This window comes from Colletotrichum gloeosporioides, assembly GCF_011800055.1.
Source record: "Colletotrichum gloeosporioides strain Lc1 chromosome Unknown consensus_70, whole genome shotgun sequence".
In the NCBI taxonomy this organism is placed as follows: domain Eukaryota; kingdom Fungi; phylum Ascomycota; class Sordariomycetes; order Glomerellales; family Glomerellaceae; genus Colletotrichum; species Colletotrichum gloeosporioides.
The window spans coordinates 201,691-216,482 of NW_025544715.1; the positions used below are offsets into that span (position 1 = coordinate 201,691).

The 14,792-nt window shown below is 26.6% G+C and overlaps 1 protein-coding gene across 1 annotated transcript; it reads left to right on the forward strand.

The window, feature by feature from the left end:
* Positions 1 to 252: 252 nt before the first annotated feature.
* GCG54_00010180 (Alpha-L-fucosidase 2) lies at positions 253 to 2,628 on the forward strand (the record flags this gene model as incomplete). The annotated part of the gene is made up of 1 exon (XM_045410111.1): positions 253 to 2,628. The coding sequence occupies one exon, from the start codon at positions 253 to 255 to the stop codon at positions 2,626 to 2,628; it is 2,376 nt and encodes a 791-aa protein (XP_045260278.1).
* Between the last annotated feature and the right edge of the window lie 12,164 nt (positions 2,629 to 14,792).

The window sequence follows — 14,792 nt, forward strand, 5'->3', positions numbered from 1 at the left end:
CCAACGCGCATTTGGAGGAAGGGATCCCGAGGAGCGACAACTGATTGGCACCAAGGTCCATCCTCCATCAAGCACGTACTATACGGTGGCATGAGTTGCGAGATATCTTCTTCTGATTTCCCGCTTATCTCGTGACTCTTTGGTCTACCTTGGCCTGATACATTCAATTTGTGATCAAGCTGACACGGCTGTAAATGCGTACCTTGTACCTCAGCTACTTCCGCTAACATCGCTATTCCCACAATTAAAGCAATGGCAGAGCACACGCTCTTCTATGACAAGCCGGCTAACCTTTGGGATGATGCCACGCCAATCGGCAATGGACGGCTGGGTGCCATGGTACGTGGCACCACCGATGTTGAACGTCTATGGATCAACGAGGACTCGGTCTGGTATGGAGGCCCTCAAAACCGTTTGAATCCGGCTGCCCGCGATGCTCTGCCCAAAGTCCGCGAACTCATTGACCAAAACCGTATACGCGAGGCAGAGCAGCTCATTAGGAAGACCCAGACCGCCCGGCCTCGGTCACTGCGTCACTATGAGCCCTTGGGCGACGTCTTTCTCACATTCGGTCACGGCCAAGACCCCCCCGGCGACGAGGTTCGCGTCTCTGGCATAGTCAATTTCGAGAACAGCTTCAGTCGCGACCTGAACCGCTCTCCGCAAAACTACCGTCGCGAGCTTGACCTCCGCACAGGAATATCCTCGGTTTTGTACGACTTTGGTGGTGCACACTACGAGCGGCAGGTTTTCTCGAGCACTGTCGACGAGGTCATCGCCATTAGCGTCAGGTCGGAAGGCGAGTATTCTTTCCAAATCGATCTCAACCGTGGCGATCACCCGGAATGGGATCGTCGGCTCAACCAACGCTACGACAGCCTCGAAGAAATTGATGGCGGGCACATGATCACCGGCTCCATGGGATCAAAAGGGGCCGTCGAGTTCGCCATGGGCGTCCGCATCGTTGCCGATCTCGGCAATGGCGAGGTCCAGGTTGATAACACGGGCTACAATGTTGTCGTCAACGCCAAGGGCCGAGTCATCGTCCTCGTCTCGGGCGAAACCACCTTCCGCAATCCCAACGCCGGTGAAGCTGTCCAAGACCGGCTTGCATCCGCTGCAGTGAAATCCTGGGATGACCTGAAGTCAGCACACGTCAAGAGGTTCTCGGCTTTCTACGACAGGGTCGAGCTCCATCTTCCCGGTAGCGGCGATAAAACCGCAGTCCCTATCGACCAGCGCATCCAGGCCGTCAAGCAGGGCGCAGTAGACAACGGGCTAGCCCAGCTACTGTTCCACTTTGGGCGATATCTCCTCATCAGCTGCTCGCTTTCAGGCCTGCCCGCAAATCTACAGGGCATCTGGAACCGCGACCATATGCCGGTATGGGGTTCCAAATACACGATCAACATCAATATCCAGATGAACTACTGGCCTGCCGAGGTCGCAAACCTAGCCGAAACGCACGACGTCCTGTTCCGCTTCCTCGAGCGGACCGCCGAGCGTGGCGTCGAGACGGCAAAGACAATGTACGGCTGTCGTGGTTGGGTTATGCACCACAACACCGACATCTGGGCCGACACTGCACCCCAGGATGATGGTGTGCAGTGCACCTACTGGACGCTTTCAGGCGCCTGGTTCATGATACACCTGTGGGAACATTACCGCTTCGGTCGTGATAAAGACTTTCTCCGCAGGGTGTACCCGCTGATGGCCGGGTCTGCACTGTTCTTCCAGGACTTCCTGATCGAGCGCGACGGCAATCTCATCACCAGCCCCAGCTCCTCGGCAGAGAACAGCTACTACATACTTGGGACCAAGACGGTTGCATCCATTGCTGCTGGCCCCGCATGGGACGGACAGATCCTTACGGAGCTCTTCCGGGCGGTCGTCGAGGCTGGTAAGCTGCTTGGCGAGGACACCACTGAGTTCGAGAAGGTCCTTGCAAAGCTGCCAACCCCGCAAATCGGCAAGCATGGCCAGGTCATGGAGTGGAAGGACGACGTTGAAGAAGCAGAGCCAGGCCACAGGCATATATCTCACCTTTGGGGGCTGTTCCCGGGCAACACCCTCAACACCCCGAAGCTCCACGATGCGGCCAAGGTGACTCTGCAACGCCGTCTCGCAGGAGGTGGCGGCCATACTTCGTGGAGTCTAGCATGGATTCTATGCCAGTATGCGCGCCTACGCGACGTCGACGGTGCTCACGCAGGCATCCAGAAGATGATGGGAGGCTTGTTACTCAACAGCATGTTAACGAGCCATCCTCCGTTTCAGATCGACGGCAACTTTGGTTTCGCTGCCGCAGTGGCAGAAATGTTGCTTCAGAGCCAGGACGATGACAGGACCGGTAGCGGCAACACTATCATTGACATCATCCCCACTTTACTCCCCGAGTGGGAAAAGCAAGGGAGCGTTCGAGGTCTAAGAGCTCGTGGCGCTGTAGAGATTCAGATGCTTAGTTGGGAGGATGGTAAACTCCTTGAGGCTGTTGCCGTTTCCAAAGCTACTGAGCCTCAGACTCGTGTCTTCCGAGTTGCCCCTAGCAGACTTAAGCAGGGTAGCAAGAGCGATAGCAGAATCAGTGTTAATCTGGTGCCAGGAAAGGCAATAGCTTTGTCGTTCTAGTGTCCAGCTTGCAAAGTAAGAGATATTAGTCTCATAAAGTGGACATTAGTAACAGAACAAGTGGATATAGATAATAAGGAATCAAATTGTAGCGGATAATACCAGAGTATTAGAACGGGGTTTAGTAGGCCCACTAGATTTTTCAGCGTTTTCAGCATTTAGAGGTTAGATTACTAGCCCCTTTTAAGAGGTGAGAAGTTAGCTTAGATATTATTACTAATCCTTATAGATTAGAAGTAGAATTTACTTATTTTTTAGTAGATTTTTAAGCTTTTAATCCTATTCTTTTTATTTTAGATCTATAAAATAAATAAGAAGTTCTTTTTTTTTTTTTTTTAAGATTATAAACTTTAAAACTATAGAGTTATATAGCTATAGTAGCTTTATATACTTTTAAGTATATATATACTACTATATTATATAATTTTTAGCTATTAAGCTTATAACTATTTTAATAGTACTTAGAGGTAGATTTTTTTTTCTTTTAGATATTTATAGGAGGTATTAGAGAAAAGCTTACTCTTATATTAAATAAATAGATTAATATAATATATATAATAACTATAACTATTATTACTAGCTATATAATACTAAGAAATATAATATATTAATAGGAATTAAATAATTATTTATAAACTTAATATATAATAAATAGAGAAATATAATAACTAAGTATAACTCTAATAATAAGAATATAAAAATATAAAAAGACTTTAAAAAAGACTTTAAAAATATTATAACTTATATAATAAAGAGTATTAAATTTTTATTTATTTTCACTTTTACTACTTTTTAATATTATAAGCTATTAAGGCTAAATTAAATCTACTTAATAAACCTTCTAAACTAATAAGAATATAAAACCTTATAATATTTAAATAAAATAGCTCCTAAGAACTAATAAATTTACTATAAAAGAATAAAATAAATCTACTATAAAGCTATTAGTAGTTTATATAACCCCTAATAGATTAATTAATAAAAGTTTAAAAGAAGGAATATAAAGTTAACTATAGAGGCTTAAAATAATATAGCTAATTAGGCTTAAAACTAGTAGAAGTAGAGGTATAGTACCTACCTACCTAATTATATTCTTTTCTCTTTTTTCTTTTATTATATTTTTAGAAAAAATAATAATAATACTTAAAATTAAAAAGACTAATACCTTTAATTACTTAAAATAATAACCTATATATTCACTATCTTAATTATTAATAACTACTATAGCTAAAATATAACTTAAAACTACTAAAAAGATATTATATAAAAATATCTTAACTCCTTATAACCTTACTATTAAAGATAAGTCTACTAATATATTTAATATCTAAGCTAAAGTATTTAAGAATATCTAAGATTAAACTAAAATAACTCTAGTTTCTAAAGATAGTTTACTTAATAGCCCCTCTAGTTTATAAACTTAAGTTATTAATATTAACTTCACTAAAGTTAATTATACTACTAATAATACTTACTTCTATACTAAAGCTAATAGAAGTAAAGAATAAGCCCTTAGTATTAATCCCTATTATACTTTAAGTAATAATACTTATAAAGTCTAATAGTAACTTATAGCTCCTATTAGTAATACTTATCTTATTTCTATAAACTAGTTAATAAGAATTATTAAGTAACTAATAAAGTTATACCTTTAATATCTTATACTAATTATAATAAATCTCTTCCTAAATAAAAATACTCTTATATTTATAAGTAATAATATTATAGATTTTATTAAAATTTATAATTCTTAGTCTTATAAAGCCTATTAGACTAATAAAGATAAGTTAATAAAGGTCTATCTTTATAATCTTAAGGATTTAAAGTAAGGTATTAAATTACTAATTAAAAACCTTAATAATTAGGAAGTTACTAAAGCTACCCTTATTAACTAATATAATATTATAAATAAAAGCTTCTATTAAGACCTTAATAAAAAGCTTTAAGTAATTAAAAATAAGCCCCCCCTCTCTAAAATAAATACTATTAATATTATAGCCCTCTTTAATTATATTAAAAGCTTATACTATAAAGCTACTATAAAGGAACTCCTAAAGTATTAAGATTAAGATCTTATTTACTTTATTTATAGGTACCTACTAAAAGGAGCTATTAAGGCTACTATAAAAGCTCTCTCTTATAATATTATAAACCTACTCTAGAAGTTTTAGCTAAATATTAAGTATATAATTATTAAATAAGTAGCTAGAGAGACCTCTTATATATATATTAGTAGAAGGAAGGCTATAAAAGTAACTACTCCTCTCTTAATTACTAGTCTTATTAAACTTATTAATTAGCTTATATAAGTTACCTATATTTAGTAGTAATATAGTAACTTAAAAGTAGTAGACTTAGATAAAGTTACTACCTTTTAAGAATAGATATACTAAATATCTCTTAATAATAAAAATACTAAAGAATAAGTAAGGGTACTTATAGCTAGCGTTTAAAAGCTAAGTATAAATATTAACTAGTAGCTTAAATTAATATAAAATAGTTATATTATAGATATAAACTAAATATTTATAATATAAAGGAGTTATAAATAGCAAAAAGAGGTTAGCTAATTTATAAACTTAACTACTATAAACTAAATATAATATAATATACCTAAGATTAAAGGTTACTACTCCTATAAAATAAATAGATACTATATAGCTAAATATAATATTATAGATAAGTTAAAGAACACTAAAGTAGTATACTACTTAAAGGGATAGTATATTAGCTTTTATACTAATTATAATATTATTTAGGATAGTATTATTAATAAAAAATAGAAGAACTTAATACCTAACTTAGTAACTATTTAGGCTTATATCCTCTAAAGTAAAATATACTTCTAGCTAAAAATAGTAGTAAAGTAATTTTATAATAAATACTACTTAAAGTAAGTAACTAGCTTAAAATTATCTATCTATTATTAAGAGGCTATAGTTATAATAGATAAAGCCTAGAGAGAATAAGAAGAGGCTAAATAATAAGTATTAATAACTACTATTAATTATATTAATATTAAGTATATATATAGCTATATAGTTAATATTAACTATATAAGAGATAAAAAGCTAGTAGAGGTTAATATTATTACTAGAATAAAGAATAATAACTTCTAATATACTCTATATAGTAACTCCTTAGTAAGAAAGGTTTATTTTATAGACTAAATCTCAACTTAATAAAGCGTTATACTTATAAGAAATACCTAAGTTAAAGAAGTAGTTAAAAATAAAATAATTATATAAATCCCTTTATAACCTTAGCTATAAAGACCTACTCACTATAAGGAGACTAAGAAGTTATACTAAATAACCCTCTTTTTAGACTTAAAAGAAATTTATTCTTAAGCTATAGCCTTTTATAGCAAAAAGTAAATAGATAATATTACTCTATTAGAATAGTTTCTCTTAGATAACTAGCTAAAATATAAATAGCTTAAGTTTTAATATATAATAGTATATATAAAGTAATATTAAAACTAAATATATAGTAGTAATATAGTTACTACTAACCTAGCTTTAGCTAATACTTATATATAAGTTAAAAGCTAAGAAGTAAGTATTAGAGAACTTATAAGGAAATAGGATAAGGAATATAAAATTAACTTATAGTAACTTAAGAATAGTAATTTTAGATCTATAAAAAGTAGTACTAATATATTAATAGAAAAGCTATAACTTATTAGAGGAAGCTACTATATTAATATAAATATAGTAGATATATTAACGCTATAAGGCTTTAGACTAACTAATATTAAGGTCTTAACTATAAAAAACTCCTAATAACCCTAACCTAAAGTTATACCCTACTCTAATAGAGAGTATATAGTTACTATATATAACTTTATTATACCTCACTTTTAAGTAGCTATTTAAATTAGATATTATTTAGCTAAGGAATAGTTAGAAATTATTAATATTAGCTCTATAATAAATATTATATCTAAAGACTATATTAACCTTAATAGACTTTAAAGTAGAATTATACTAACCTTAGTTATAATTAAAAGTTTTATAAATATTATATTAAAACTATAGTTTATAAGTACTATTATAGAGGATATATATATTAATAGCTACTATATACTTAATATAAATTTCTTTATTAGCCTATTTAATAAGACCTCAAAAAGCTTAATCTTTAGTAGCTTTTTTATTTATTATACTAAAATAGAGCTTAGCTATATAAATAGATAGATTAATAGTAATTTTTATTACTATACTACCTAATACTTATTAAAGTATACCCTTAATTTCTTTACTAACTAGTTTATAGCCCTCTTTCCCTATATTATCCTTAACCTAAATATATTTAATAAGATTTAAAGCTCCTACTATATTCCTAAAGAGGAGGGAAACTAAAAGCTATTACTACTATACTTAGTATAATAGCTAGCTTATTAGAATTAAGAATAAATAAAGCCTTAAATCCTATTATAGAGGAGGATTATAAGATTAATAGCTAAGAAGATATTTAAATACTTAATATTAAGTAGTTATTTTTAGATATAGTAGTATAAACTAAATTTAAAGATAGAGATAAAATTAAAAGTACCTTTAATTATAAGAGTAAGTTCTTCTAATAAATTCTTAAGATATTAATCTAGTAAGCTATTACTCCTAAAGTTACTTCTATAACTACTAAACTTACTAAACTTAAGAACTATAGCTTAAACTATACTTATAAGAACTAAAAGATATTAATAAACTATTATAGATCTAAAATAAGTCTAAAAAAGAAAAAAACCTTATTATAAATAGAGGAGGTATATAAAGCTAGCCTTAATATATTAGCTATAACTAAGAGGATCCTAAATATAGTAAAAATACTAAATAACACTATATTCTTTAATAAGCTAAAGAAGTCTTATAAATAGCTTTTAAGTTAATAGAGTTATAACTTAATAAATATTTTATTTCCTTAAAATAATATTACTATATAGTTTAAAACTATAGAATATACTATACTCTATTATAAAGCTTTTTTATATAAAGACTTTACTATAGTAGATACTATTAAGGCCTCTTAGATAGTCTAAAAAGCTTAATATACTACTTATTATCTTAGCTTTATAAATAGATCTAAATAAAATAAATACTAAGAAAAAGTTCTATATAAAATAGCTCTTATTAAGTTTAAGTCTAGCTTTAAGCTTCTAAAATAACTCTTACTAACTAAAGTCTATAAACTAATAGCTATTTCTAAATCTAATAATAAATAAAGTATTAAACTTACCTAAAAAAAAGTTTAAGTTTTCTATTACTCTTAATAAAGTAAAAACCTTCTAAGTAAAGCTATTATAAAGGTAAAAATAATACTCCTCTATAAAGTTTTAGATAGAGGTTAGAACCCTCTTAATATAGTTAAAGTTAATACTATATATAAGACTAAAGATAAGAAGATCTACCCTATTAATAATATACTATTAAATAGTACTATCCTAAAAGGAGACCTTAAATAGAAGTTTAAAGTATAAGCTAAGGTTTAAGAAAAGCTTAAAATATATACTAAAAACCCTTTTATAAACTTAATTATACTTAAGTTCTCTAATATTCTAATAAGAGAGTACCTTACTTAAGAATAACTAAATAAACTACTTAGTATTATACTATACTTAACTAATTAAGAGAAAGTCCTACTTATATAAGTCTAAAAGAATAGAGAGATAGCTATAATATAAGAATTCCCCTATTATAGATCTATCTACTTATTAGTAGCCCTACTATAGTTTATTTAAACTATTCTATATAAAGTATAATAAACTTAAAGTATATTAATCCTAAAGGTACTTAAAGTTAAAGTTATTTAGATACTTAAAAACTACTTATAGAAGAGTATTCTAAAAGAAAATTATATATTATACTAAAACCCCTTTTTCCTTATAAGAAAAAAAAATAGGAAAATATACTTAATTAATTTAGCTACTTAGATTAATAGAGTTATACTTTAAGATATAGCCTTACCTCTAGTAAAAAATAAGTTTTTAAAAGATTTTACTATATATTAACTTCTCTCTCTACTTAACTTCTTCTTAAGGTATAACTAAATCTTACTAAATATAAAGAGCTAAAACTTTATAATATTTATTATACTAATTAGATTACTATATATATATACTTTACTATAAGGCGCTACTAACTCTATTACCTAATTTATAAAAGTAATAATAAAAATCCTATATAACCTAATCCCTCACTATTATAAAGCCTTCTTTAATAATATTACTATTAAAAGCCTTATAATACAGTATAATAATAAAGAAGTACTTAGTTACTTAGGAATATAGAAATTTATCCTTAAGTATATCTAAAATATTAATAAAGTGCTACTTAACCTTAAGTTAATAGAATACTTAGTCTTAGTAAATAAGTCTTAATAAGCTTAGACTACTATAGCTATTATTAAATATATATATAGTACTAATAGTTAACACCTAGAATAGTTAAAAATCATTAAGATAACTAAATAGAAGGCTTATAAAGGACTTATAGAACTATATACCTTCCTCAGAATTACTTTATTCTACTAAATATAAGTAGTTCACTTTTTAACTATTACTAAACCCTTTATAAAGCTTCTAAAGAAGGATATTAAGTTTATATAAAGTTCTAACTAATATAAGGGTCTAGCTACCTAGACTAAAAGGGCTTAGGGATAGTTTAGCTAGACTAAGCTAAAAGGATAGAGAACTCTGTGGAGATAAAGTATAGAACCCTCTATAGCGAGGACTTAGTAAGTACTTACTAAAGAATTAGAAAAGAAGATCTTAGAAGAAGTAAATAAAAGTAGTATAGTAATATTATACCTACTTTTTAGGTACTTCTTCTATTAATTTAACTTAATTATAGTTTATAACCCCTAAATACCTTTATAATTCTTTTATTTCTATTTTATTTTAAGAAGGTTAGTAATAATAATAGTACTATATACCTAAGTAATATTTATTAATTAGGTTAAGGAACTTATATTTAGTATTTACTAAGTACTAAGTAAAATAGCTTATATAAGCTTATATAGGGAAAATAACCTTAGTAAATAATTAGAAGATAATATAAGTTAATAAGGGGAAGTAAGAAGTTATACTTTAAGTAAAACTAGAGGTTCTAAAGAGGATAAGCTATTTATACTAAATATTTACTAAAAAGATAATAAGTATATATAAGAGAATAGGGAATATAAGACCCCTCCCTATAGATTAAATAGGCTATAAGGCTAGATATTTATAACTATTACTTATAGGCTAGCTTTAAACTAAAAAGCTAGATAAAGCTACTAACTAAATACTAATATAGTAGATTATAACTATAATAGCTAACTAGTATAAACTAATTACTACTATATTAAGTAATTAAATACTTATTAAATAGTTACTAAAAGTTTATAAGAAACCTTTAAACTATAATATAGCTTACCTCACTAGTAAATCTACTAGTATAAAAAGGGAAGATTAGCTTATTATAGTAGAGGAGGTTTATAAGTACTACTTTAATTACTTTAATAACTAATATATCTAATAAGCTTTAAGTATAATAAAATATACCTTATAAATAGAATAATAGACTTATTAGTAAATACTTATAGATATATTAGAGAAATAAGTTAACCCTATATAGGAAGACTTTAGAGTTTTTATAAAAAAATAATATATAGTACTTAAACTCTAAAAATAGAACTACTATAATACTTTAAAGTAGTATTACTAGAAAAATAATAAGAAACCTATTATATATTAAGCTTATTAGAAATCTATTAACTAAACCTTTAATAAACTAAATATAGGTAATATAAAAGTTTATATATTCTTTTAGGGTTTTACTAAAACCCTAAAAGATAAGCTTTTTAAGTAAGATATTAATTATACTAATATATATACTATAGCCCTATATATATAGAGATTATAAGAGATTTTAGAAGGGAGATATATAAAAAAACTTATTAGTTATTCTAAGTTATATAAGTAACTATACTTAGGTTCTTTAGATTACTCTTATAAGAGTAACTTATAACCCCTTTAGTTAATAGACCTAAAGGAGTACTATTTAGAGACCTTATTTTAGAATAACTATTTAGTAAACCTTTATATAAAGCTTAGCTCTAATAGTAAGCCCCTTAATCTTTAAAGAACCTAATACTATAATTATAAGAAATATAGGTATATATCCCCTAATTATACTAAACTATATATATAGCTTATAAGTAGTAACTAAAACCTAAACCTAAAATAGAGTAGGATTAATATTATTATAATCTCTTATATAAATAATACTAAAAACTTAGGAAATAAGTAAGTATAGAGGTAATTTTAAAAAGTATTATACTAGAAATTACTTTAGTTCTTATAGAGTAAACTATTAAAAGTTAAGTAATTATACTTTAAATATATAATAAAGTTAAACTATTAATTAATATAGATATTTATATTATAATAGACCTTATATAAGAAGACCTTATTAAGAAACTCTTACTAAAAGAAGCTATTAGTATTATAGCCTTAAAACTAATAAACTTTTAGGGAAGACTAATATTTATTAATAAAGTTTATTAACTTATTTTCTTCTTAATTAATAACTAAAGCTATCTATAGAAGATTTAGAGAGTATTTATAACTAGTTTATATTCTAAGAAAATAAGAGATATCCTTCTATCTAATAATTTAATAAGTAAAGAAGGTATCTATATAGATACTTATACTTATACTTAGTTATATAATTATATTTTACTTATTAAACTAGAGGTAATAATATAAGAGATTATAGAAAATAGCTAGAAAGTTTATATAATATACTTAATAAGAGCTTTAGTTTTAAATAAAAAAGATATTAATACTTTAAATAAAAGTTTACTAGATAAGAGGTATAAAAAGAATATCTCTAAAGAACTTAAATCCTTTACTAATATTTTTAATAAAGAAAATATAAAGAAAGTCCTTAAATTAAAAAGAGTAGTATATTATATTAAGCTAAAACTTAGTAAAAAGTCCCTATATAAGTTAATATACTTTATATTAGTAGAATAGTTATAAACTCTTACTAAATATATTTAAGAAATAGAAGTAGCTAGATATATTTACTACTTAACTAGCTCTACTAAGGTATTAATCTTATTTATACCTAAAAAGGATAGTAGTTTATAGTTATATATAAATTATAGAGGATTAAATAAAATTATAGTAAAGAATTAATACCTTTTACTACTAATTAGTAAGTTCTTAGATAAACTTATTAATATAAAGTTTATTTCTAAGATTAATTTAAATAAAGTATATTATAAAATTATAATTAATAAAGTAGATAGATAGAAAACTATATTTAGGACCTAATATAAGTACTTTAAGTATATAATAATACTATTTAGGCTTATTAATACTTTAGTAATATTTTAAGTATATATTTACTAAATACTNATACTTATTAACTTTTTAAATATTTATTATATTATATACCTAAATAATATCCTAATCTATTTAGATATTAAGGAGTAATATACTAAAAACCTCTATATAGTTCTATATTACTTAAAAACTACTAAACTATTTATAAAACTAAAGAAGTATAATTTCTACTAAATAGAAGTAGATTTCTTTAAGTTTTATATTACTTAAGATAGTATTAAAATAAACCTAAATAGAGTTTAAGTAGTTACTAAATAGCTAGTACTAAAATCCTTTAAAAATATCTAAGTTTTCCTTAATTTCTATAATTTTTATTATAAATTTATTACTAAATACTCCTATATTATAGTTCTTATAAATAGTATACTAAAAAGAAGTTAAAATAATATAAAGTTAAGAACTTTTATTTAGATAGGGGAGATATAAACTATATTTAAGATATTTTAGAAAGTATTTATTAAAGTCTTAATATTAAGATATTATAACTTAATATTAAAAACTAAAATTAAGATTAATATATCTACTTAGGTAGTATTTAGTATATTTTTATAAAAATATAATACTATTTAGTACTTAATAGCTTTTTAGTTAAGGAAGTTTTTAAATATAGAAAGATATTAAGCTATAAAGTAATAAAAGCTCCTTATTATTATAGAAAACTTAGATTACTAAGTATAATACCTCTAAAAGCTTTTTAAGAAATTCTTAATACTTATAGACTATATAGTACTAAAAGGGGTACTTATTATACCTATATATAATATTTATAGAAGGTTTATATAATAGGTCTATTATTTATTAATATTTAATTTTAAAATCTAATATAGATTAGAAGTTACTAATCTAGTAAATAGACTATTATAATGCTCTAACTATATAGTAGAAAACTTTAGAGTAGATAATATACTCCCTACTTTTAGGAAGAAGCTAAGACTTATTAACTAGCTATTAATAATAACTTATTAATATATTACTAAGCTTAAAGGAAGTATAGCTACTATAAGAACTTATATTTAGGCTATTTAGTAAAGTATATAAAAACTTTACTAGAAAGCTAGTTTTAAAGTTAAAGGATCCTCACTTTTAAGTTAGTACTACTTTATAAAGAGTACTAATAAGTTACTATATTAAAATATATATATTAATATTATTACTTATTTAAAATTATATATAGATATTATACTAAGTACTCTATAAGAAGATAGTAATATATTAGAGGACTTAGGGGGAACTAGGATTATTATACTAAAGTAGTATATTTTATATATTATAATAAGGAAGCTTATTTAGGATAAAATAGTATATATACTATAACTAGGTATAAATCTTAAATAGATAGTTAGAAGACTATAGGCTAAAGACTACTTCTATAGAGAATTTATAGTTAAGGTTTACTAAGATATTAAAGAATACTAAAAGTACTAATTTAATAAGAATAATATCTTTTAGTTTAGAAGAAGACTTATTATTCTAGAAGAGGGATCTTTTTATTATAAAATCCTAAAAAACTATTATAATATATTTAGATTAAGGTATATAGAGGTGAGTAAGATAATAGAACTAATCCTATAAAAATTCTATTAATTATACTTAATAGAGGATATATAGTAATATATTACTAAGTACTTATATTACTAAGGAGTATATATATTATAGTATAAACTATATAGACTACTATAAATATTAGAATTATTAGTATACCTATTTTAATAGATTTCCTTAAACTTCTTAACTAGTTTACTAAAGAGTTACTAAGATAATAAAATTATATATAATATAATCTTAGTAATTATATATTAAATAACTAAAGTAGTATAATTTCTAGTAATAACTAAGTAACTAAATATTATAGGTTTAGTAAGGATCTTATACTAAGAGATTAAATACTAATATAATATACCTAAAGCTATTATTAGTAATTAAGATAAGTTAATTATTAACTAGTTTTAGTAAGACTAAACTAAAGCTTAAAATATAGAAGGGTATATCTCTACTATATAGTATCTATAGATAGATAGTTAAACTAAGAGAATATATTAAACTCTAACTATATACTTCTTAAAGTTTAGTAAAAGCTTATATAACTAGTAAGTAATATAGCTAATTAAAATTAAATTCTTATATAATAATAATAGATATATTACTATTAGTATATTACTATTTAAGGCCCTTATAAGTTACTACTTTTAAATAATTAATTACTACTTACTAAGTATTAAAATTAAAACCTAAAGAATTAATAAAAGGCTTAAGAAATTAATAGAAATTTACTAAAGAATAGCTAAGAATTAGTAATATATAATAGAAGTATAAGCTAAAAATATAAANTATATAATAGAAGTATAAGCTAAAAATATAAATACTAAAAGGAAGGTATAATTATATAAAATTAGAGATATTATAAGGCTCTTAATAAAGAACTTTTATTTTATAAAAGGTTAGTAAAAACTTACTTTATAATTTATTCTTATATTAATTATAGAGGTTATAAGTTTTAATACCTATAGAGTATAGTTTTTAGAAAAATATAATAAAGTATATAATATCTTCTTAGTTACTTTATTAGAGCTATAATATAGCTAAAAGTTTATTAAAGGATAGTTTTTAGACTTAGAAGAGAACTTTAAAGAATAGGAAGTTAAGGATATTATATTATAAAAGGATATATTAATAGGCTTTTTATATTTAGTTAAGTAAAAAGGCTAGTTAATAGAATATAATACTTAGGAACTTAAAGAATACTTAGTAAATACTTTATAAATCTTTATAG